The sequence below is a fragment of the Artibeus jamaicensis genome, unplaced genomic scaffold (genome assembly GCF_021234435.1).
Source record: "Artibeus jamaicensis isolate MK-2021 breed Jamaican fruit bat unplaced genomic scaffold, CSHL_Jam_final contig_685, whole genome shotgun sequence".
In the NCBI taxonomy this organism is placed as follows: domain Eukaryota; kingdom Metazoa; phylum Chordata; class Mammalia; order Chiroptera; family Phyllostomidae; genus Artibeus; species Artibeus jamaicensis.
Window position 1 is genome coordinate 7,675,956 of NW_026521924.1, and position 25,182 is coordinate 7,701,137.

At 39.7% G+C, this 25,182-nt stretch overlaps 2 protein-coding genes across 9 annotated transcripts in view; both read right to left on the reverse strand.

The window, feature by feature from the left end:
• PLCB4 (phospholipase C beta 4) overlaps positions 1-25,182 on the reverse strand; it is a 380,642-nt gene that overhangs the window by 160,660 nt on the left and 194,800 nt on the right. The window contains exon 1 of one of the 8 annotated variants that reach the window (XM_053671146.1): positions 16,222-16,303. The exons of the other annotated variants lie outside the window; for them this stretch is intronic. The gene's annotated coding sequence lies outside the window, so the exon portion shown is untranslated. Of the gene's footprint in view, positions 1-16,221; positions 16,304-25,182 lie in introns of those variants that run through there. 8 annotated transcript variants of the gene reach the window in all.
• On the reverse strand, positions 22,479-22,709 carry LOC119057281 (translation machinery-associated protein 7-like). Its single transcript, XM_037155971.2, has one exon. It carries the CDS (start codon positions 22,707-22,709, stop codon positions 22,479-22,481), a length of 231 nt encoding a protein of 76 aa, XP_037011866.2.

The following is a 25,182-nucleotide window of genomic DNA, read 5'->3' on the forward strand; positions in this document are numbered from 1 at the left end:
CCACTGGGCACAAATTGGAGTGATGTGTCCATAAGTAGAGGAGTGTTGCAGCTGCCAGGAGTACCAAATAGAATGTCATGTAAAAATGAATTCAGATGACTCCTGTCCTTCTATTGCAAAGCCCCTTTGAAGAGTAATGGTATTTCTACAGTGTATCATGCTCCTGGATTCAGATGTGTTTTAATAATTTTGCGTCAGCAATGAATACAAACTTTAAATAAAATTTGCAGCTTCCCCCAAGCCAATCAAGGCATTCTCCACTTTTTGTCTATTTGTGAAGAAATGAGTTTGTTTGAAAAAGCATTTGCTTCCACTTGATAGCACATAACATTCAAATAATAAATTTATAAATTTTCTTAAGTGTAACTTTTATCTTTTACTTCCATAAGTTCCGTAAGGAATTAATCCCTCCCCTATCCAACCACACAAATCCCATTAAACCAAGTAATCCAGAATCTCAGGTGACCCCATGATGAGAATAACCAAGGTTGTTTTCCAGAACACAGCGCTGGGATAAAATTTCCAGTGATGAAAAGTCAATTAGTTGACTCTATGAAGCAGATTCAAATGTCTTGCTCTTCAATCTTTAAATAATATATCCTTATATTTCTAAAAACAGATGGACAGCTAGCTCAGATCATCCAGAGCTTTTAAATAAATGGCTTTATTTCAAGTAAAAATCTGATTTAACACTGATTTATAGCACCATTAATGACAATTTTCCCCATCTGCTAAAAATACCTCCATCTTCATTAAGCCATTAAATAACCTTTTCAAAAATATATATATAAAAGGTGTAAGATTAAGAAAAATGATAGTAGAGAATGTTATTGAGGGTTGGAGGTAAAAGCATTGTTAGTTGGGTGGAAAATAATTTTGCTATACATTTCTATGGCCTTTGAAATGTCCATGTTTTTAATCTAGTTATTCTACCAGTAGGATTTATCCTAAGTAAATGTATACAAAATCTATGTAGTAGAATAATACACACTATTGTACTATTAACGGTAGAAAAATACTGTCCTTGTATGAGTATCACTAAGCAATTGGTTAAATATACTATAGTATTTAAATGTTCTGTGCCCATTAAACATAATGATTTCAAGAACAGTTATTTGCTGAACAACAGCAAGTTTAGAAGAGTTTCTAAAAATATTCACAACCCTTGTCAAGCAATTACAAATGCTCTGAACATATTATTAAGCAAGTAATTAAGTAAGTAATTATCTGAAAGAATGATCCAAATTTTTGTTATATATATATTTCTCACACACACATTTTTTAAATTATTTACTTATTTGAGGGAAGGGAAGGAGAAAGAGGTTGAGGGACACCTGATTGGTGTGGCTTGGTTGGTTGGGTGTCCTTCTGCGGAGCAAAAGGTCACAGGTTTGGTTTCTAGTCAGGGCACGTGTGTAGCTGGTGGGTTCAGTCTGGGTCAAGGTGCACGAGAGAGGCAACTGATCGATGTTTCCCTCACATCGATGTTTCTTTCCCTCTGTTTCTCCCTCCTTTTCCCTCTCTCTAAAAATAGGTAGATAAAATATGTTTTTTTTAAAAAGAGAAAGAGATGGAGGGAAAAATGGACGTGCAAGAATCATCAATCAGTTGCCTCTTGCACACGCCCCAAACAGGGACCTGGCCGGCCACCCAGGCAGGTGCCCTGATAGGAATCACTGGCAACCTTTCTCTTTACAGGAGGACACCTGACCAACTGAGCCACTGCCGGTCAGCGTGCACACACGTTTTTTTAACAGGGTAAGAAGACTAGCAAAGCATATAAGCAGTAGTTAGTTAAATCTCAGTAACAGGATTTTAGGTGATTTTTGTTTTCTTTCATACTTTCTGTATTTTACAATATTCATAGTGATTTTAACTTTTATATTCAAGAAAAATGTTCTCTAAAGAGAAGATATTAAAATGCTATTTTATTTTTGACATAATTTTTAAATAATGTGTAAAATTTCCACCACGATTCTTGGCAAGAACAAACAGTAGGCAGAGGCTGATAATAGCTAGATAATGTTCTGCTTTTCTTTTCAAGAGTTAAAATCTTGGCTGTACACCAGCAGCCTTCACATACACCAGTTTTGACTAATTCTTAGGAAAGAGTTACTTAATAATACTGACTAAAACTTTGCTGTGAACTCCGAAACCTCTACTATACTGACATTTGAAAATAAGACAGATTTTGGTGGTGCTGGAGTCAGTCTTTTATGAGTTCTGAACTACAAAAAGCCAAAGGCCTTTGCCATGAAAAATCTATTGAATTTACCCTGAGTATATAATAAGTATATTTTTATCAATAAAGCACCTCCTGATTTAAAATAATTTCCTGGAATTAAAAAAAAACACAAACTGAATAGGAATAAAATGAAAACAGCAAACATCTGATCTTCATCTCTCTTTCCATCTCAACGGTCATCATAATTAGGAGGCAAATGCAACTTTCTTAAAATCAAAACAAATTATAAAATAGATGAGTGAAATATTAAAATAGATTGCCTTTATAAATTTATTAGGTGGTACTTATGATCTCTTATAGGTTTCATGATACAGAATTTTTTACAAAACATGTAAAAGATGCTCGGTTATGTGGGATATTTAGGATCAGTTTGCCTATAATGAATAATTGTTCACACAGAATTCAGTCCTAATGACCACTTTCCAAAGAAATTAGAATCCAAATAAGTATATAGTTTCCCAGGAAAAGAACCGATTTGTTTCGAAAGATTATTTGATAGGACATAGGTTGGACATAGGTTGTCTTCAGCATTGGCCTTGGAAATGACACATGCACTGATATGCCAGGTCTCCAACATTGTCCTGAATATGTTAAATGGCCAAAGTTGTATTAAAAGTAGTTGTCTATGACTGGGGTTTTCTGACCTGACAGGGTCTAGCTCTTCATGTCTTCCTTGGCTGTTAAGTCACTCTGAAGGATGCGGGCAGGGGACTGGGTGTGGGGAGCCATCCTGGGGGACCCAGATAGAGAGCAGCAGGGCCTGTCTCCCCCCATATGAGGTCTTCTGAGGTGTCTTATTCCTAACTGTTCAGTCAGTCCCTGGCTTATTAGTATTTTGATCTTTCATATATAGAAGACACTTTGCATATTAATGGCTTTTAGAGAAGTGAATTAGAATGACTGCTAAAAAGAAATTTTTGTTTGATAGAAAGTAAGATGAATCAACCTTTACAATATGAAAATATATAGTATGTGTGGCAGAAACCTGGAGAAAGAAATATATAATTTAATCAGGCTTTTCTCTGACTTTATGAAATAACAAACTTGTGCTAGTAGGCTTTTTTTTAACATAATATAAACATTCTGCAAAGTAAAGGTATCTGATTTCTTCTATGCCTCTAAAATAAAATACTTCTAATTTCACTGACTAAAGGGGCACAGCAAACAGCAGAAGGTATTCCATTATTACTTAGTATTTTAAGAGAAACAGAGTTAACTTCAACAGCCCCGAGAAATACAACACTACTGAGAAATAAGACAATTGGGCAAACCTGGGACACTTATACACAAAGGAGTGGATTTTTTTCTCCTTTTGTCAAAAGTAGAATCTGTCCCTGTTTTCAAGACTAGAACTCACAGAGTACTGGGTACTGTGTAGTTTACCATGCACAGAAACAACTGCTCCCTGAGTAGCAGGTATTAGCCCTACACAGTAATGTTTGGGAGAGTTCAGTCCTTCTCACTCCCACAAGGAGGATTCTGATAAGGTCTGGGGAATAGAAAACAAAATGGCAACATGACAGATTACATACTGTTTTAGGTGGGAATCACGAACAGATTATACAAAGAACTGTCTCTCTTGGACTTTGTTTCACGGTGTTTTTTAATTGTGCAGCGAGGTAGTAGCCTGGGGCTTTGTCCTTGGAGAGCCCAGGGGTTCCAGGATGGGGACTATGAGAATGGGGGCTTGACCTCAGCCTCACTCACTCCTTATCTGGAACACCCTTTGAGCTACTAACGGTACAATCCGGATGGCCAACATGGGGACTCAAACCAGGAGCACAGGGGAAAAGACCAGAGAAGAATTAGGCCCCACGCCAGACAGCAACATCATCTGGGAAGCTTAACAGAAATGCACAATCTCAGGCCCCACCCACACCTTTGAATTGGAAAATCTGGGGTGGGGCCAGAGATCAATGGTGTATCTAGTTGGCCAGGTGATTCTGAGGTCAGCTAAAGTTTGAAAAAAAACTGCCTTGAATTAAGTCTTCATCAAAAGGAAAAAGGCAAAAGAAAAAAGGAAGAAGAGGAAGGAAAAAGGGACTTTGGATTTTTAACTGTAGCCTAGGCCAGCTCAGGAGGGAAAGAGACTTGCTAGGAATTTGGGACTGAACCTCAGGTACATAATAAAGACATACCATTTGGAGGCAATGGAAAATTGAGGAAATGGAGATTCTGGGTCCTGGTACTCAATTTCCACACCAAGAGTAGATAATGAGGACCTAAACTAAATGGTTAATTTCCTCAACCATTTCTTTCAAGCCTTATCCTTAAGAGTTAAGTCTGAAGAAACCAGTTAAGGGTTACAGGAGACTTGAAGAAAGCAAACAAAGGGTGACATAACCGAAAACTCAGTCAACACAACATCTGTTTAATTTACAATGTAGACATTGCAGTCACCTAACAAGAAACTTTAGGCACTTCCTTCTTTTGAGCCAAACCTTTATGGTCCCTGATAACTATAAACTATGAATGCTAATATTTTTCCTAAGAAGTCAGAAAGAAAAGATTGGGTAAATAAAGGTTGGACCAACAAACTTAGTCTTTCAGGAGCCATCGTTTACAAAAGAGACAACAAAAAAGGTCACATTAAAACAGAAGAAATGTGCTTTTGGCTACACTGAAAAGCAGCAGCATCTAAAACAATGCTCAAAAACCATCACTTTCATTTACATTCTTCTCACTGGAATACATCATTGCCCTAAATAAGATGGAGTATTTTGCATTTTTCTCTTTCCTTCGCATTCCTGAACCTCTCCCCTAAACTTTGTCAGTTCTGGTTTTCCTGTGAGTATCAGCAGGAGAAACTGATCTACTCAAGCACCCTGTACTTCCTTGTGTAGAACCTACTGTGCTACATTGTAAACAGTTGCTTATCTGCATCTTCGCTACAGGAGGAACTCTAGGAAGCCAGCCTTGTTGGTTACCATAGTGTTCACCATACAGTGGGCACCCAGTAAACAATGAATGAATGATACAACGAATGAATACCTAATTCTGTGGAGGAGCTCTCACCCAAGCGTAAAAAGAACAAAAACAGAGGACAATAAACCCTTCTCGAGTGTGCTACCACTTTTTGTGTGTACCCGCTCTCCCTTCCAGGAGTTTGAAATGCTGCCGTTCCCAGTCTCGCTTCCAGTTCATCCCCAGCTGCCCCTGGGGCCAGGCTGGAACCCAGCCTGTAAAACACGTTTCCACTCTTCACTGGGTTCTGAAGCCTGGTGGGGTCTATGAGTAACTTCTAGGCTACACATCCCACCACCCTCTGCTATGTCCAGCCCTTATTTCAAACCTCTGACTACTGATTCTCCTTCAGATCTGCTCAGATTGGCATCTGGGTCCTAAGGTTGGGCCACACCTTGGACGTGTGTGTATGGGGTGTGTGGTTTTCTTTTCCACAGTAATGGCCTCTTTAGAGGAGACTCCCTAGGCTGCACACAAAGTCCTCCTCTTTTCTGTGCCAAGTCCTTCCTTGCCCTTCCTTTGCCCTTGAACTGGCTCTCCAACAATTATTAGGCAAAATATCACCAACACAAACCATATGTACCAAGAGAGAATGCTCTCTTTAGAGGCCCATTTTACCTTAGTTATCTGAATATTTCAAAGGAAAGACTTTTACTTTATCTTTGTTTGAATAATCCATCTGAACGTTGCCTCGGGCATGTGTATGGAATAAGACTGAGGACTGCAAGCTGTGACTCTACAAAGACAGGGAAACTGCTTTGGCCTCGGGGCGGGTACAAACTCATGAGCTTAAAGAATTCTTTATTTTAAAAACTACTCTCTTATTAAAATAAACATACACAGACAATGGGCTCTTAAATTTAATCAAGATTCCTTATATTTAAACACTCTCCGAGCAATTTTATAAACAGGTCTTTGCTATTATTATTCAGGAGTCATAAGGTGAGAATGAAGTGTAAGCTCACGGACACTGGAAATGAGTCCAGACCATGAGAGGAGAAAACACAGCATTTTTCCTTAGGGTCTGAGCTAAACGGTACCCAGGGTGAACAGCTTTTATAAGTTCATACACACGCAAGTACCACATGACTTGAAAATAACCCGTGGTCAAAGAGATGTAGCTTAAATAAACTCGACTCTCACACAAATTCAATTACCTCCTCACTTAGACGTTCAAATGGAGTTTCACCTCCATTCTTCAAAAACTTAAAGGAAGGATAGAAATGGGACTAATAAAATAGAGATATTGAGAAAAAATTACATAGAACTTAAGGTTGTAGAGGGTTAATTTTATTTTTTCTATTCATGCAAATTCTTTTTTGGGTGCTTGTTTTTTAAATACATATGTTTTATTAAATTTACTGCGGTTATATTGGTTAATAAAATTATTAGGCTTCAAGTATACAATTCTATAATACATCATCTGTATACTGTATTGTGTGTTCATGCAAATTCTTTTAAAAAATCTCTAATCGTTCCTTTTGTTTTTTTAATGCAAAAAAATACAACTAGTCTGAAAAGAAAAAGCAGCAAAATCCTTCACTTGAATTCATTTATAAAAGAACTGCTATCTTGCCAGGGTTTTTATTTTTCCAGGTGTGGCATCCTCTCATTAACCATTATTTTTAATGAGGCAGAAAACTTCCTGTGTGCACCAGTTTCTGTAAGTGAGAGTGCACCTAACAACTAGGTGTGCACATTAGAATGTGTGCTGTCTTTGGCTCTGTCGGACAGACCAGCAGGACACTGAACATTTCATCTGCTCCCCTGTCATTCTCCTAAGAAATACCAGCACCAACGTTTATACAATTTGAAACACATCTTTTAATGCGACATGAGAAAAGAGAATTAGAATAATCCAAATTTTACGGTTTTACAAGTAATTTGGCCACACCTTAAAAAATGGGTCTGCATTGAATTATATATATATAACATCTGTTCCACAATTAATATTACAGTAATATGACCTATTCAGCCTGCTGGAATGGAAACAGCTGGGCAATCGGAGATGGATGGCCTGGATTCCAGCCCCAGCTCTGTCCCAACTACTTGTGTGACCTTCAGGAAGCCCCTTAAGCTCTTGGAGGCTTGGTTTCCTTGTCTGTAAAAGCTGGAGGATGAAACAGTCATTTTTCTAATCCCTCCTAGCTCCGATCGGTTGGATTAAACATTATTTGGGCTCCAAATAAACATAGATGTTATTTAAAAACGATATATATCCTTCCTGAAATATGTTTTACTTCCTAACATGAAAGCCACATTCAGACGGCTCCAAGTAAGATTAAAACAATGCAGTACTATTGTGCACTGAAGAGCAAGTGACAGGCTAATGACTCGGTGACATTTCTAGGACAGCTCTTCAGTATCAAAGCAGACTTTCGACATGCCAAATGCTTGCCCAATTCTGGTAAGGTCAACGACCTTCAAATAATTGTGCCTTTCATACAATGTGTGCTTTTACTGAATTATTTTTCAATGTGTTTGCTTCTATTGCTTTTATAGACACCGAAAAACATCTCTCTCTCTAACAAGGCCCAGGGGCAATGGGAAGGATATCAGGGGTCAGAGAAGTCGGATGTGAAGTGATTCCCAAGAGTTCCAGTTGTATTTTATTTTAGCAAACGTCTCTAACTTTTAATTCAAGCCAGATCAACAGGGTGGGAAAAAAGAGAGCAAAACTGGAGCTTCTTTAACTAAATTCCCTGCCCCTTTGTTAGTCAAACCCTCAGTTCCCCCATGTGATGACACTAATAAGCAGAGTTACTGAAAATTGCTTTGGTCCTCACATCTGCAATCAATTATTTTGTTTCTTAAGGGGTAAAGTTTGACCCCTTCTGAAATGCTCAAATTGCAGGCAAGTTTCAAAGACACCAGAGAGAAGTCACCAGCCTGACCTAGAGACTAGAAGGAGGACATTCTCATTAGGCGAGAGAAGCTAGACTTCCTGCAGTACTGAAAAATAAAAGTGGTTCCTGCTACCACTCACCAATAAATGCAGATGTTGGGGGCTATTTACTGTTGACCCACCAAACTTCCCACAGCTCTCACGACAGAAGAAAGCATTCAACATCAATGCCATGGCTTGCATTTGACCAAGTATTTTCACATATGCTCTTTAAGTTACAAATCATACCCCAGTTGCAAAATGTGAAAAGCAGACTATCCCAAATTGTGGAAGAATTAGAACTTAAACCTTTGACTTTAAACTCTTACTGTCTGACCTTGGTTCTCACCATGAAAGTTCCTTAAGTTCAGTTGAACACTTTGAAGATAGGCCCCTAACCAAGATAAGGGCAAGCCATCTTTTCCCGGGACTGGATTTAAACTGCTTTAACAAGAGGTAGTTAAACCAAAACTAAGGATTGCTTCCATAAAGGAGATGCCTGTATTACTACTATCACTATCCAATTTCCTACTCCAAACTCACCTGAGGACATAGAGCCTTATTACCCCAGCTTCAAAGTCAGGAAATAGTTTATATTATCCAAAAGAAAAATGAATTCAAAGTTTATTTATAGTTTTAATGCTATTCTAAAACAAAATTCAGGTTAAAAAGATCACTGTGTCTTTAATTCTTAGCTTTTTTTAAAAAAGTATTTTAAATGTCATAGAGGAAATTTAATTTTATCAAAACAGTGGGATGTAGCCACTTGGTCCATGACATTAGTTGGCCTTCTGTGGCGTTTTGGAATATCTGTGGTGGATGTTTCAACAAAATTAATGTGGCTGTCTCTGTGTGACTCTCATTAAATTATAAGTGTGTGTGTAAGCTATTATATATGTTTTCATTTTTATTTTGCCCTAATTGAAACCGACCTCCAAGGTAAAATGGGGGAAATAGGATTCAATTATGATCATGACATGAATAATAAGTCAAACTGGTTTTGTGAACAAAACATCTCACGAAGTTTTAAAAAGGGAATGGCTTATAATTAAAATTCATTTTGGCCCCCTATGCCATGCCTTCCCATGGCCAATTGCCTTGAAATAATAAAAACAAGCTTTGCTCAACATCACCATTTCCTAACTATTGACTCACTGTAAATGCCTCAAAATATGGAATCTGCCTCGAATATTCTGTCCAAAATGAATTCTTGAGTAGCTGGACTTTTTGGTCTTCAAACTCAATGTCCTTTTATTTCTGATCTTTTTGGACCTCTCTGGAATTTAACTCCCGTCTTCACCCTACACTCCATTGGTCCTCCTTCCACCTGTGTCTGCTCCCCGCCCTTTGCCCTCCATCCTTTTTGCTTCCGGTAGTCTTCCTGGTGTGGCGATCCTGTGGGATCACCATTCTCTCCTCTCCAGAACTCCACTCCTCACCTCCACCACTACCCCTTCTAGCACGTCAGATATCCAAATACATCCTGAGCTGACCTCACTGAAACAAAACGACAGCATGGAAGAATGGGTCAAATTATCAAGATTCATGTAAAAGTGATCAATGCAAAGATATTCATGGAGGTTTAAAAGCAACAACAACATACTACAGGACCAAAAAAACAATCTGTTTTTTTATACTAAAAACATCTGAATTTCTGGTGAATTCTAACCATAATGAGCTAATGGTGAAGTGGTAGCTTTAGCGGTTAAACCTTAACCAACTTAACAAACTGAACAACCTAATGCAGTCTTGGGTAGCATATCTATCAAGGGATTTCACCATCTCAGCAAACTAGTTTAGGTCCCATCATTCATTGCTTTAGAATATTTAACACCTCTCAACACAATTTTAAGAAGTATATCTACAAAATAGAAAGGTGGTAAAGGAAGTAAAACCATTTAAGCAATAGTTGATAAAAATAAGTTCCCAGGGATTTCAGAGTTAATCTGAGTTCTTCCTGTAACTGGGTGGGAACAGAGGCAAAGAACTGGTGAAGTAGGCAGAGTTCACAACCCTATTGGTGGAGCTGTGACTCAATCATATCCTTGAACTGCCTGTCCAACAGCCATCCCCTCCCCCTTCTCACTCATGGCACATGCTGAAAATCACTTACAGGGAAGAAGAAGCGATAGGGACAGTCTGTGTTCATTTAGAGCAAAAACTATGTAAGAAGGATTAGTGGTCTCAGGATTGTAGCTTTTAAACTGATGCTAGGAAAACAATAGCTTATTCTGCAATGAAAATTATAATTTTTAAATTTCAGAGAAGAAGCTTCCAGTCATTTAAGGATTCAGATGTTCTTCTGTTCTGAGAGTAATACAGGGACTGTTGCAGTGGGGGAGATGTTATGTTAAATGTTCCCCTAATGTCTTTTCAGAAAATAAAGCAGTGTTAGTTCGTCCCTAGGGTGGACCTAACAGCCTCTTTCCAAATTCTTCTGACCCGAAGAAGTCTAAACAGCCTCTCAACTTCAAGTGTGCAGTGACATGCATCTTGATTTTTATTCTGTATAAGACTATTGGTTAAAATTCAAGTGGTAAACCATTAGATGCAGAGTGATTGATTGCTTGGGAAATGCCTACTTGATTTTGCATTGGCAAAGAGTCTTGGAGCTAATAAAAAGCGTAACTATCTACTCCTCAAACAGACTTCATCTTGTCTTTGATCTGTGTACTTGAAAGAGACAAACCATCAAGGAGACCAGGAAAAGTAGTTTAGAAAATAATTATTTACTCTGAAGTACACTTAAGACTTTTTTCTACCCTAAACTGGAACCAGTGGAAAAATATTATGAGGTTTCAGAGTTTGGTCATTTTTGGTCATTGACACTCCAGTCTCTGGGAAATGAAGAATTTCAATTTTGGGATACCGGCCAACAGTTTAATTTTGAGAAGTTGTTGTTTGCCAAACATTCATCACTTTAATTTTATAAACTGGATACAGTATCGTTGCTCAGCACCTGTCATATACCATTGTACACTGCTTTGCTGCTCGACAGCTGCTGTGTGCCACCCACAAATAGTACTTTTAATCTTATGTACTTGAAACTGATGGGTGAAATTTTCTACCTTATCTTCTTTTAACAGCATAGAAATTATTGGAATTGTCAAGATAACAGATACCTCCGCAGCCAAATGACACTGTGCAAAGGCAAAAGGTGCCCTTGAAAATTCTGTGCTTGTTCTCAAGTTTAAGTTATGGAAATTACTCTTGTTTGGTTTAAAAAAAAAGAAAAACACCAGAGATCTGAAGAAATGAGAGACAAGATAAAACTACGAGATGCAGATAAATCACCCATTCTCTCGTTCAGGAAAGACCCCATTACTTCTGCTGCTTATATCACAAAGTAATTTTATTAAGGTTTTATGGAAAGGTCAGTATTGCATTCCTGTAATATTAAAATCTATCTTAGCATACAGAAATCCCGCACAAGCCTGAAATATTAGTTCAAGACTAAGTTTATTAAGGTTTTGGCAAGACTCAATATTAACTTTCTTCAAACATTACAACTGTCTTCAAATCAGATAAGCAGTGGAATATAAAACTGTGGCTCATAAAAATACAATCAAGAAAATGGAGTTACTGAACTATTAGTTCTTAGAGATGAACTTTAAATGGACTTTAAAAATTGTGAGGCTGCTTATCAAAAGAGTTCATCATGTTGGCCCTTTCATCTCACAAAGGAATCAGGCAGAAACACAGTTAAGGTCAGTGTGGCATTCATGGAAGTAAACTGATATTTTTAAGACAAATCCAAGTGCCAATAATAACTTTAGTTATATTTACAATCCCTTCTGTCTCCTAATCCCTTCTTCTATGCATTGAATGGTTATTAAACAGACGAATGCATGGCATGTCTGTACCCGAGACTGCTGCGGTAGCTATCGTTAGTGTTCTAACTCACATATTCCAGGAAAGGTGTAAAGTTTATCTGATGAGATCAGGTAGCAGAAAACTGTTATTTGGCAATGTGTGAAATGACTACCATGGGCTTAAAAACCACCTGTTGACAACAAACATGTGTTGGAAAATAATGATGCTTCCTGGTAAATGGGAAGCACTACCTGAAGTTTATAGAGCACCCGCAATCTAATCTCATCAGACCTCTGCAGAGTCATTCTTTGACTCCTAGACTAGAGAGAGCCCTGGCAGGGAGTGAAGATGTGGCTTGGCCCACAGCCCAGTGTCCAGGAAGATGCCATGGAAACATTCCTAGTGGTGTGACCACACAGATCCCAGGAGACGGAAAGTCTATACCCACATGCTGGTGGCTTGTGAAAATTCCTTCCCACTGGGCCTCAGGCCCTCTTTCCCTTATTCAGTTCTCTGCAGATCCTAATAATTGATTAGGATTCTCTCTCCATGGTTTTATGACTCCTGATGACCTCCTTGGCATGGTCTTAAGAACTTGAACTCCCACTGAATTCCGTGGTTGTGTTTTAACCTAGACCAGGGTATCAAACTCATTTTCACTGGGGGCCACATCAGCCTTATGGCTGCCTTCAAAGGACCAGATGTAATTTTAGGACTATAGAAATGTGACTACTCCTTAACAGTTAAGTGAGAGCTCAATGCTGCCGCTGGGTAGAAACAAGGATGCCAGGCCAGATAAAACAAGGTGGAGGGCAGGATTTGGCCCTCAGGCCTGGTATTGGCCACCTGCGACCTAGGTGTAGTACTTCAAGATACATTTTGAGTTCTCTGCAAAGCAGTATATTACTTTCCAAAGCTTAAGTGACTGGCTGCATTTCCCCTCGGCCTCATGGAATAAAAGGCTGGTTCGCAACTATTTTTAGGTAATGAACACACAGACTCTAAGCCTCAAAAATGGATGCAAAGAATGCAAGACCAGAAGGCAAGGAGTCTTCCCTAACTTCTGCCTCCCAAACTTAAACCAGTCTCTTCCACCATAGCCCTAACAATCTCCTCACATGCTCAGTAAAGACTCACTTCTTTAGTAAAACTTTACAAAGTGTGAAGGTGTATAGGTGGGGACACACCCCAAATGTGTTAGGAGGCATATACATCACCAAAACATATAGTAAATGGGGAAGAAATCAAACACTAAACTTTAGTCTAATTTCAAACATCTATCAATACACATATCTGTCTACACAGGATACCTCTTGATTATGGAAGAAACATGGACACAGTCTTGTGCACAAAAGTACACTCAGTAGGAAGGATTAACTTCAAGACCTGTTTCAACCAATTACTGTAAAGCCAGAGAAACTCACAAATTATATTTCAAGGAGTTTCCCCACCCAACAAGAGACATGTCTATAATCTACGTGAAGGAGGCACTCAAGGTCGAAGAGACAGCACGCTCTTGGAACACAGCAGCTCCCTAAACATTTAAGGAGTTGTTCTATTTCACAGCAGATAGACACTGAGGTATTAGCAGCTGCAGGGCGTTCTAACCTTGGCTAACCTCTAGATGTCCTATGAATTCTAAACTAAGAGGACTACATTATGCAAGAGAGGGCAAGGAGCAGGCTTTATTTACTGAGGGCCACAGCAAGTAAAAATGGTAATTCAATTTTCCCTTTGACCAAACAATGCACATACCAGCCCAATATTTCTCACTCAAAACCAATAACTCGGCTTTAACCAAATTATCTTGAAATAAATGAATGTGCTCGCACAAAGGCTGGTCTGGCTTCCTGGAGAGAACTTTTGAGCTGGGCCTTAAAGGATAAGGATTCCTATTAAGTGACGTGGGTCAAGGGGATGCCAGGATTAGGAAATGTGACATGTAATGTCACGAGAGGCTGGAAGTTTGTAGGTGACCAGCAGGCAGCAAAGTCACCATTTCACTTCAGAACATGTAAACCATACAAGCCCCCTTCCTCCCTCATATCTCTATCTATTTCATTAGAAGACCAGCCTCTGATCACCAAAAGGCTGAAGATGGAAATTCACCGTGTCTTTGAATAACACTAACTCTCAAAGGCCCAAAGGGGTTTTCTTAAAAAGTATGTAAATGAGCTCTAACTCTGTTACTTGAGACAAACGCAACAGCTAATGCATGGAAGGCTTTACTTTTTACCCTCCTTTGTGTCCATCCGGTGTGGAGTCTATATGACTAGTTCTGGCCAATGAGCTGTGAGTAAAAAGAACGTGGGACCCTTCTGGGCTAAAAACACAGGCTGCTCCTTCTCCAGACTCCTCAGACCATTTGCAAAAATGGCCACAAAGCCTTCCCCTCTCTGTATCGTGTCCCTTTGCAATGTGACTCTTCAGCTTCTCCATTGAGGTGGAGAGGCTATTTCTCCACATGGATCTTGGATCTGGTTTTGGGCATGCGACTTGCTTTGATGCCAACAGGATGCAAGAAAAGCACTTGAACACTGGGACTTTCTGTCTTAGTTTCTCTTTGGAACCCAGAGGCCACCATGTTAGAAAGGCTGAGAAAGCCTGCTGGAAAATGGCAGGCCCCATGCAGAGAAGCTTCTAATCCAGCCATCCTCGCCAAGGTCCCACATGCATGAGTAAGGCCATCCTAGATCACTGAGTCCTCACCAAGCTCGGCTAGTAAAACTATCCAATCAGCACACAGAATTCTGAGAAATAACACGTCACGTTTTTAGGGGTGATTTGTCACACAGCAAAAACTAACTGGTACACTTGTTAAAGTGAGGATGAATGGGATGAGAGTTTTTTATATGGCTCTGGTGAGTACATGGGTATTCTGATTAGGTTAAGTAAAAGATGCTACTAAAAAGGATTAAGGAGATCCAGAAAAGAGTAAAGGGAATCCAGAAAATTAAAAATTATAAGGGAGCAATTAGAAACTAGCAAAGCAGCCCTGGCTGGTGTGGTTCAGTGGACTGAGTGCTAGCCTGCGAACCAAAGGGTTGCTGGTTCAATTCCCAGTCAAAGCACATGCCTGGGTTTTGGGTCAGGTCCCCAGTGCAGGAAGTGTGAGAGGCAACCACACATTGATGTTTCTCTCCCTCTCTTTCTCCCTACCTTCTCCTTTCTCTAAAATAAATAAGTAATATCTTTAAAAAAGAAATTAAAAAATTAATACACCCAACCCCCCAAAAAAAACTAGCAAAGCAATCCACAGTGCGAGTATGGGTGTATAATAAAATTTAAGTCAGCTACCTGTGAGTATTTAAAGCAAGGTCTTAAAACTGTATTATCACTTTTCTAGACAATGCTAATTATAAACACAAACCTGTACATTACACTGTGGGCAACTTGACATAGAAAGGTTTGTTTCTCATTCGTCTTTGAATCTTCCCACCTACTTCTCCAAAATCTGTGCCTAGCAGAAGTGAGTATTTTAAGAGGTCATTGGGAAAACTTTGATGAACGCCTGAATAATAGGATGAGGACAGAAATGACTTGAGGATTATGCCATGTGGTAACAAATTTGTGTGTCTACACTTTATTCCACATCCCCTTTGAGGTCAGGCTTCACTTTCTCCCTAATTGTTATTTATGTCTCCTACCCTGTTCTGAGGAATAAGTAAGGCAAAGATTATGTGATAAATAAGAATCATAAAGGGCGTCTGGATTTTATAATAGCATTTTATAGTGGGACCATACATCAGACATTTTCTAAAATGTTTTCTCACCTCTAATCTGTATCAATACTCTGGGTCATAGGTGCTCTTATTGTTTCTGTTTGCAGATTAAAAAAATAAAGGCCTTGAGCAGTTAAATCATTTACTCAGAGTCACAGTGCTATTCATTGATGGAGCCAATATATAATTGAAGACAGCCCCATCTCAGAGTTAGTCCACTTAACTTTTAAGAAACTGTGCTTTTTCTAAAAAAATTAACAGAGTGGTGCTTTCAAAAAGTGCAATTCCTAAGAAAGTTTGACTCATGATTTAATATAAGAAATTAATTCTAGAGAAACTTCTCTAGCAATTACCTAGGGGTTCCTAGGAAGTTGCTTATTAAGTCAATCATGGATACCTCTGAAGTATCTTTCATACTTCAAAGTTCAGCTGAATTCCTCATTAGTCAGCCTTCCCTGTATTTTCTTCACCATTCTGCTTTTCCCCATCTTACAGTCCCATCTATCCTTTGAAGTCTGGCTCAGATGTCATTTTCCCCTTGAAGTTATCACTAATTCTGTCCTCCCTGGACTCCCACAGCACTTCGAACGTACCTCTGCAAGGCACTGGTCCCTTCCATCTAGCATGGTAACTACTGCAAGCTCACGTCCAATCCCAAAAGACACTTTAGATGCATGAGAATCTGAATTCATCTTCGTACACCCTGCACAATACCTTACACAAAGAAAGCATTCAATAAATACCTACAGATAAAGAAATAATGGTGAAATATACAAATAAAGGAATAAATTAGTGAGTTATTTAATTGTAGATTTATTTTGTAATCTGTCCTTAGAGACTTTACCATTATCTAGCCAAATGTGACATCCCATATTTGCGTGCCCACAGTTTCATAAATTATTAACCATCTTGCTTACTTGAGGCCGTCAAGCACACAACAGATCCTGGTTACTTATGCAACCATCAAGAATGAAAATACAATGAAACTTTATTAAAGTACTAGATGGGGAACTCCATGAGGGCAGGGCATGGGAATCTTTCTCGTTTTTATGTCCTCTGAACACATAAATTCTTGATACATGTTTATTAAACAGTAATGAATGAGGCACTGCATGGGTGAGATGACCCTTTGCAGCCACATGTCAGCTATCATTAGAAACACACAGCCATTACTGCATTAGAGGACACTGGAACCCAGCTCTCACATCGGCTAGCCAGGAGACCCTCTACAGCTTTCTCGAGGTGTTCGCTGGAGGCAATGATATCTACCTGGTAAGTCCTTGCGAGGGTGACATTAGATAAGCACAGGCAGATGGCTGAGCACGATGCCCAGCCATGAGTAGAGCATGTCATCAAAGACAGCTATAATTGTTATGAGAGAGCCTGTTGGAATAATCATGGATGAATTAGCAGGCCAACATCTCTGCTTCAAACTTTCCTAAAATGCAATTTTGGAACTGTATAAACAAACATATTTTCTGCATTACTCTTAAGTTAAATTACTTGAAAGCTTAGAAGCAACGTACACCTTCATGCTATTCTTATAAATCAAATCCTGCCTGGAAATCTTGCCAATAAAATATCAAAACATATGCGTTTTCAATTTGACTGTAATGAAATACACTACTATAAGAGTGGCAAACACCTTCCTGGATTTATGGAGCAATTTAAGTTTATGGGAGAAGATCACTGACAAGTAAGTGTTAAAAAGTCGTAAAGTTTGCAAGCCACCCACCCACCATGAGTTGATAACAGAGTTGCAACTGGGAGATTACATACAACTGGAAATCTGCTTGTTCTGACCTAAGCAAGTTTTTGTTCTCCATGTCAAAATCTCCAAGAAAAGTAAATGGAAACATTTGCTGAGTGGCTTGTGAGATTTAATGAGTGAAACCAGCAGAAGGAAATTGGCAATGGCTGCATGTAGTCAGATACCAGAACAGCTACCGTTCCCGACTTGCTTATTTTAAGGAAAATCACGGATGTGCAGGAAAACTATCAAGACAGCAAACCTTTTGGAAAAGAGTTTTATTGTACTGCTTCAAAACAGTAGTGCCTGGCCTGTGTGGCCCTTGAGCTGAGGAGGACGTTGGGCTCCATTCCTCCTAGATAAGAAGGCTGTCCAGGCCATTGGTCACGGCATTTGGAGACCTCTGGTAGTCATTCCCTTTCTCTCCTCTGCAGTGAATGGTGCTCCAGAGAAAATGATTATCATGAGACTCACAGGGGAACTCTCACAAGAAAGACCCTCCCTGACACTCACCAACCACGAAGCTTCTAACCGGCAGGTGCCCTCTGTAGCTGTAGTGCAAGGTTGACAGTCGATGCATGAATAATTAGATGACTCTGGGAAACTTGGAATTGGGGGTCAGATGGCTCGACAGTATGTCTTTACTCTGTTTTTATCCTAACTATAACCTCTAGCAGAGAAACAGCACAGGTGGGGACATCTGTTCCCTTATATTCTCAGAAAAAGGAACAAAACTGCTCTTTTTAGAAAATCAAATTGTCCAGAAACCGTAAGAGCCAAGTACTTTTTTCTTGTGTTTTTTTTTCAGGCCTGTTTGGCTTATCTATGGAAACAGTTCGTGCTATGCAAAAATTGGGCTCAGCGGTCATTCAATATTATGTTGCTAAGTACTAGTCCTTTTTAGGCTAAATATGTTTACTTGGCATAAAGGCTGAACTTTCACTCGACTAGTTATATCCTGGCACTAACATAGACTGAACCCATTTCTTCTCACATGTGGAGGAAAGGTGACGGTCACCCACAGGATCAGGTTGAGAAGCTCGGACCAGGAGCTGGTCCAGGGCTTCCCAAGCTTCACCTTGCGCCCAGATCACCACGGGAGACCAGCAAAGTGACAGGTCCTGTTCAGCAGATCTGGGATGGTGATTGGCTGCAACTGAACATTTCTATCAAGCTCCCTGGTGACCTTGATGCTTGTGATCCACAGGCCGTATTTTGAGTAGCACAGAATTAACTGGGATTTGAATCTTACTTTCTGAATTGCTTCTTATCAAAGGACTAGACTGTGGCACTGAGTGAGAGGCAGGACGTTCATGGTATGAAAGGAGGAAAGAGCAGGGTGTAGGAATGAAAGAGCCAGGTTGGAGTTTCGGTTTTATCATTTAATAGTCACATGACCTTAGGCAATGTTAGGGAAAAGGATATACAGCTCTCAGTTTTTTTCTTTGTAAAATGAGACAAATGATCCCTACCTCACAAAGCAATTTTAATGGGAAAATTAAACTATAAACCTGAGCATGGAGACTTGATTCTAATAGGGACCCAGGACCTACTGGTTCCTGACGGATCAGCAAAACCCACGCACTCCCCTTCTTCCAGGGTCCATACCCGGCTACATTCACCTGCTTTCTTTGCATTAGACAGAGCTGTGTAGCTGCCCCCAAAATGAGAGTGGTAGAGGTGTGTATCATATCCAGGCATGGCCCATAAAATCCTTCCACACACATCCATCCCTTTATGCAATTTGTCCCCTCTTAGGTGGACATCATCCCCGGGGGGAACATGGAAGCTACATGTTAAAGATGCCATCAGCCCAGATGGACCCCTGAATAACTGAAAACTCATGGCCGCTCCACCTGCGACTTCACCTGCCCAGTACTGTGAGACGAGCAGAAAATAAACTTGTACCATATTCGAGCCATTTTATAGTTGTGGCACTCTTTGTTATAGCAGCTAGCTTACCTGCGTAACACTTCTTCCACCCTTTCCTTTCCTCCTTTCTCTTCCCTACCTCCCTACTGTGTTCTCCCCAGGTGAAATAGTCCTATAGGCACCCTAAATTACAGTGTTTGGGTTAAAAGCATGAATTTTGAAATGGGAACAGTGAAGTCCAAATTCACCTCCATCCTTTTTCTGTCCAGCACTGGAAAAGGATGCCTGGATAAATTTCTCAACCTCAATTTCCTCAAGTGGAAGAAATAATGTCATTGCTCACCTCTTGCAAAGGTCACATAAGATAATGCCTGTAAAGCAGTTAGTACCTTACCTGACTTCTAGCGCCCTCTTATGAGTAAGGTCCCATTTGATAAGATGCCACCTGCTTCCTCCCCTCCAGATAACGCTCTTTCATGAGCAATATCACAAATCATGTGCTAGGCTCCCAAAGAGACAAAATGAGATGAGAAGAAACAATTCCTGGAACCAGAAGCTCACAGGTTAGGCAAGTGAACTGCTACCAGTGAACAAGCTGTGAAGGCCCTTCATTAGGCTGAAAAGCAAAGTGACCTTTCCCAATATCGGCCAAGGCCGTGTTTTTATTTTAAGGGTATGTTCACTGTAGAATGTGTCACACCTACTCACCCTCAGGAGTGGAACATTCTCAAAAGCCATCGGACTAATGGCTCCAAGGGCAGAGCTCCTGTAGCTTATTTGCTTTGCACAAAAGAACCTCACACGTTTATGACCTGCCACGATGAAATGTACTCAGAAAGTACTAAGACAGCGCTATCTGGGCTTACCTTTAAGGCAGGTACTGGGGCATAGCAGGCAGGTTGGCAGTCTGTGTTGGAGACGCTGCCACCCTTTGTACGCACTTTATGCCAAAGCCATGATAGCACGTAAGGTTCCATTTGGTATTTCTCTCTGACTGAGAATCAACATCCTCATTAGCAGAGCAATTTCTTTACGTCTGTTGAAGTACCTATAATGTTTTAGGTGTAAGGCCCTGATCTGATTTAGTTACCTCAAATTATTTTTAAATGATATGGCAGAACTTCATTACAAGGAATGTTATTCCTTATAAAAAACCTTCTGTTATTAAGAAGGTTTTTATACATCAGGTCAAAACATGTCCCTCTAAAATCCAGTAAGGACACGTCTAGGTACCTGGACATTAAATGTGACTTCTGACTCCAGGCACCAGTGCTGTAAAAAAATTATACTCTTTTTGCATTTAGACAACTCTTCCTGAAAGAAACTCGGTGTTTCTTATTAGCTGTCTCACTGGTCTACAAATGTTTTATGCAGAATGTGTTTTTTCCTCATACCTTGGAAATGATTGACAAAGGTAAGTAATCTGGATAAGCTGGCAGCATCTTCATCATAGACGCACATAATTATATGTATACAAAATAGCACTGGCAGAATTAATGTCTCCTAAATGACATCAAGCAAAGGAAAAGTTAAAACTTAAGAGAGCAGGCTGACAGCTGGGAGGTGGTTGTTGAGGGGCTGAGCAGAGGTGAAGGGAGTGAGCAAAAAAAAGAGAGAGAAAAAACTCATGGACAAGAGTGTGGTGATTGCTGCGGGGAGGGGTGTGAAGGGAGCAGGGAGTGTACAGGGAGGGTAAATGGCCACAGTGTGAGACGTGGGTGGTGAACACACAATACACAGGCAGGGGTATCCGCACCACACTGAAAAAAACAGTTGTCTTGGGCCACACATGAAATACATTGCAACACATAATCACCAAAAAATCTCATAATGTTTTAAGTAAATTTATGATTTTGTGTTGGGCTGCACTCACAGCCGCCCCGGGCCCCATGTGGCCCACGGGCCACAGGTTGGACACCCCCGTGTCACAGTGTACAGAAGATGTGTTTTGGAATTGTGCAACTGAAACCTGTATACTTGTACTAACCAGAACCACCCCCATAAATTCAATAAAGAGGGGGAAAAAAGCATAGACTTTGTTACCAGGCAGCCCTGGATTCAAGTTCTTTATGAGCAGAGAGAGTCTTAGGGAACTCTCTAGTTACTTTCAACCTCAGCTCTCTTCCCTGTTCAATGTGGATAACAAAATACCCACCTGAGAAGGTTGTGAGACAGTGAATGTGACTCGCAGGGTGTCTGGGGCTGAGTAAGGGAGGCAGACACCTTGGCTTCCTCACCCAGCTGTTCAGCTGAGCCTAAGAAAGTGCAGTGCTGGCTCTGCTTCTCAAATGAGACATAAAAGGGACAAGTAAGAAACTCAAGAATAGACGGGAGCCAGTCCTTAAACTGGATGAATCTAAAGCCGAGTAATTGCATTCTATCCATTAAGGCTCTCAGGGACCTGAAACTGGATGACGGAACCTCTTCTCTTTTTCTTGGTTGTTGGCTAATAGTGTTTTCTCCTACTGTAATTGATAACCAATTTCTACAATGAATCATCAAAATATGCTGAAATCTGTCTAGAAGAAAGGCTGTCTGTGAACAGAGCCAAAAAGGACTGTATGTGAAATAAAAATTTAGGTGGCCTTCACTGACCTATCAGTTTTAATCTGGTGCCAATCACCAATTCATTTTAAAAGTATTTCATCTCTTGGAAAACTCGCTGAGATGGGGTGAATAGGCACCGATTACATTCTAGGTCCTCGGTCTTAATACTAGAATGGAAAAAGTTCAGTTTCTTAAGATTTGTCTAATTGTCCTGTTCCTATTCAGGAATGATAATTAGACTATATAACCTGATTATCTGTCAGTAAAGTACACATAATTTAAAGTCACCCAGGAAAGAAAAGACATTTACCTCCTTCCTCTTCCTTTATTATTAATATTTTTTCAAATGACTTAGTTTAATTGCAGGTGGTACACGATTTGGCACAGAACAAAGACTAAAGAACACACTTTGGCAGGATTGTGGGCTGGGTTTACTCTGACCTCACAGTTAAGGTGGAAATGGCAGAGTGAGAACTGAAGATGAGCCACTGCATCACCATCATCATCATCGTCATCACTACCACTATTACTACTATGGAAGTTTACTCTTAAATGTATAACAGGCTCTGAGACAGCATTTCATTCTAGCTATGGGTGGGAACAGATGTTATGATAGGGAATCCAGATGTTAAAACAGAAATAGAATTAAGGATCACCATTGTCCCAGGCACACGAAACCACTCACTTTTTGCCAGATTTCTTAATTCTACCTGTAGCCAGGGGACTCTTCTCTGCTGCCTTTACTTTTAGCTCCTCGTGTTTCTTCTCTTTGTGCTTCTGCTCAACTGCCTTACCTTGTTCATCCTTGACTTGCTTCCTGGGCTGCACCAGGCACTTCTTTTTGCCACAGTCACGGCGGGACACAGCACCTATAGCCCCTTCTGCAGACCTTGCTATGGCAAGCTGGGACATTTACCTTCTTCATTTCTTTATCATGATCAACAGGCAAAATGGGGTTCATCATATTCGTGACATTTAAATATATAGAGCGAGATTTTGACTAAAAGAATTTATGTAATTCAAGGTGGATAAAAGACTTAAATACAAGCTGTGACACCATTAAAGTCCTAGAGAACATTGGCAAGAAAATCTCAGATATTCCACGCAGCGACATTTTTACTGATATGTCCCCTAGAGCAAGGAATATAAAGGAAAGAATAAACAAATGGGATCTCATCAAAATAAAAAGCTTCTGCATGGCTAAAGAAAACAGTATTAAATTAACAAGACAACCAACTGTATGGGAAAACATATTTGCCAATGATACCTCAGACAAAGGTTTAATCTCCAAAATATACAAAGAACTTACACGACTCCACTCTAAGAAGACAACCAACCCAATTAAAAAATGGGAAAAGGACTTGAACAAACACTTCTCCAAGGAGGACATACAGAACATTCAGAGACACATGAAGAGATGCTCAATATCGTTAGCTATCAGAGAGATGCAAATTAAAACCACAATGAGATACCACTTTACACCGGTCAGGATGGCTATCATAAACAAAGCAACAAACAACAAATGTTGGAGAGGGTGTGGGGAAAAGGGGTCCTTAGTTCACTGTTGGTGGGATTGCAGACTGGTGCAACCATTATGGAAAACAGTATGGAATTTTCTCAGAAGAATAAAAATCAACCTGCCTTTTGACCCAGCAATTCCACTGCTAGGATTATATCCCAAGAATCCTAAAACATCAATATCAAAGAACCTATGCACCACAATGTTCATAGCAGCACAATTTACAATAGCCAAGAGTTGGAAGCAACCTAGGTGCCTGTCAGTAAATGAATGGATCAAAAATGTGGTACATATACACAATGGAATTCTATGCAGCAGAGAGAAAGAAGGAGCTCCTACCCTTTGCAACAACATGGATGGAACTGGAAAGCATTATGCTGAATGAAATAGGCCAGGTATTGAAAGACAAATACCGTGTGATCTCACCTTTAACAGGAAGCTAAACAACAAAACAAACAAGCAAGCAGAATAAAAACAAAGACACTGAAATAGAGAACAAGGGGACAGTGACCAGAGGGGAGAGGGAAGGGAATTTAAGGGGGAAAAAGGGGAGGGATTTGGAAGAACAAGTATGAAGGACACAGGGATGAGGACTAGTGGGGGAGGAAATGGGAGGGAGGTGGGGAGCACAGGGTGGGGGGTGGATGGGATGGGAGAAATAGACAAAAAACTGTTCTTGAAAAATAACTAAATAAATTTTTTAAAAAATTTAAAAAAGAAAGCAATTTTGTAAAGAAGAAAAAAAGAATTTATGTAATTCTCTCAAAATGAAAGTCATAAATGGTACACACACACACACACAATGGGATACTACTCAGTAATAAAAAGAAATGAATTACCTATACAAGCAACAACACAGATAAAACTTAAATGCATTGTGCTCATATCAGATCACAGAAATGATTGCATTTCTGTGCCACTCTGGAAAAAGCAAAGCTATTAATGATGGAAAACAGAGCAGTGGTTGCCAGGGGTTAAGGATGGAGAAAGGGCCTGACCACAAACAGGAAGCAGAAATACATTTATTTTTGAGTAATGGACCTGATCTGTATCTTAATGTCAGTGGTTACGTGACTTGATGCATCTGTCAAACTCTTATAACTTAAACCAAAAACATGAATTTTACTGTCTGGAAGTTTAAACATGTATGTTAAGACAGGAAACATGCAATTCACTATTTAGTGAGGCCTAATCTTAACACTATTTTAAATTGTGAACAGGTGGTTTCTCTTGAACAGAAACAGACTTTATTAATAAAAACTCCAGGAGAACTGATTTTTCACAGCCCTACTGAGGTATAATCAACACATAAAAATTATATATATTTATGGTGTGCGATACAATGTTTTGATCTGTGTATTCATTGTGAATTATTACAACAGAGCTAATTAGCATAGCCATCACCTCACATAGTCACCTCTTCGTGTGTGTGGTGAGAACACTAAGGATCTATTCTCAGTGAATTTCAAGTATTTAGCATGGCATCAGTAACTATAGCCAGCAAGCTGATCATCAGATCTCCAAATCTTACTCATTCTACGTAACTGAAATTCCATGTGCTTGAACTTCTTCCCATTTCGCCCATCCCCTGGCAAGCACCACTCTCCTCTCTGTTTTTGTGACTCTGACTTTTTTAAAATTCCACATATAACTAAAATCATGTAGTATGTGTCTTTCTGTGCCTGGCTTATTTCACTGAGCATAATATCATGTAAGTTCATCCATGCTGTCGAAAATGGCAGGATTTCCTTCATTTTTTTTAAGGCCGCATAATATTTTATTCTCTGTGTGTGTATGTGTATGTGTATATATATATGTAATATAATCTATGTTATGTGTGCATGTATACATATACATATACATATA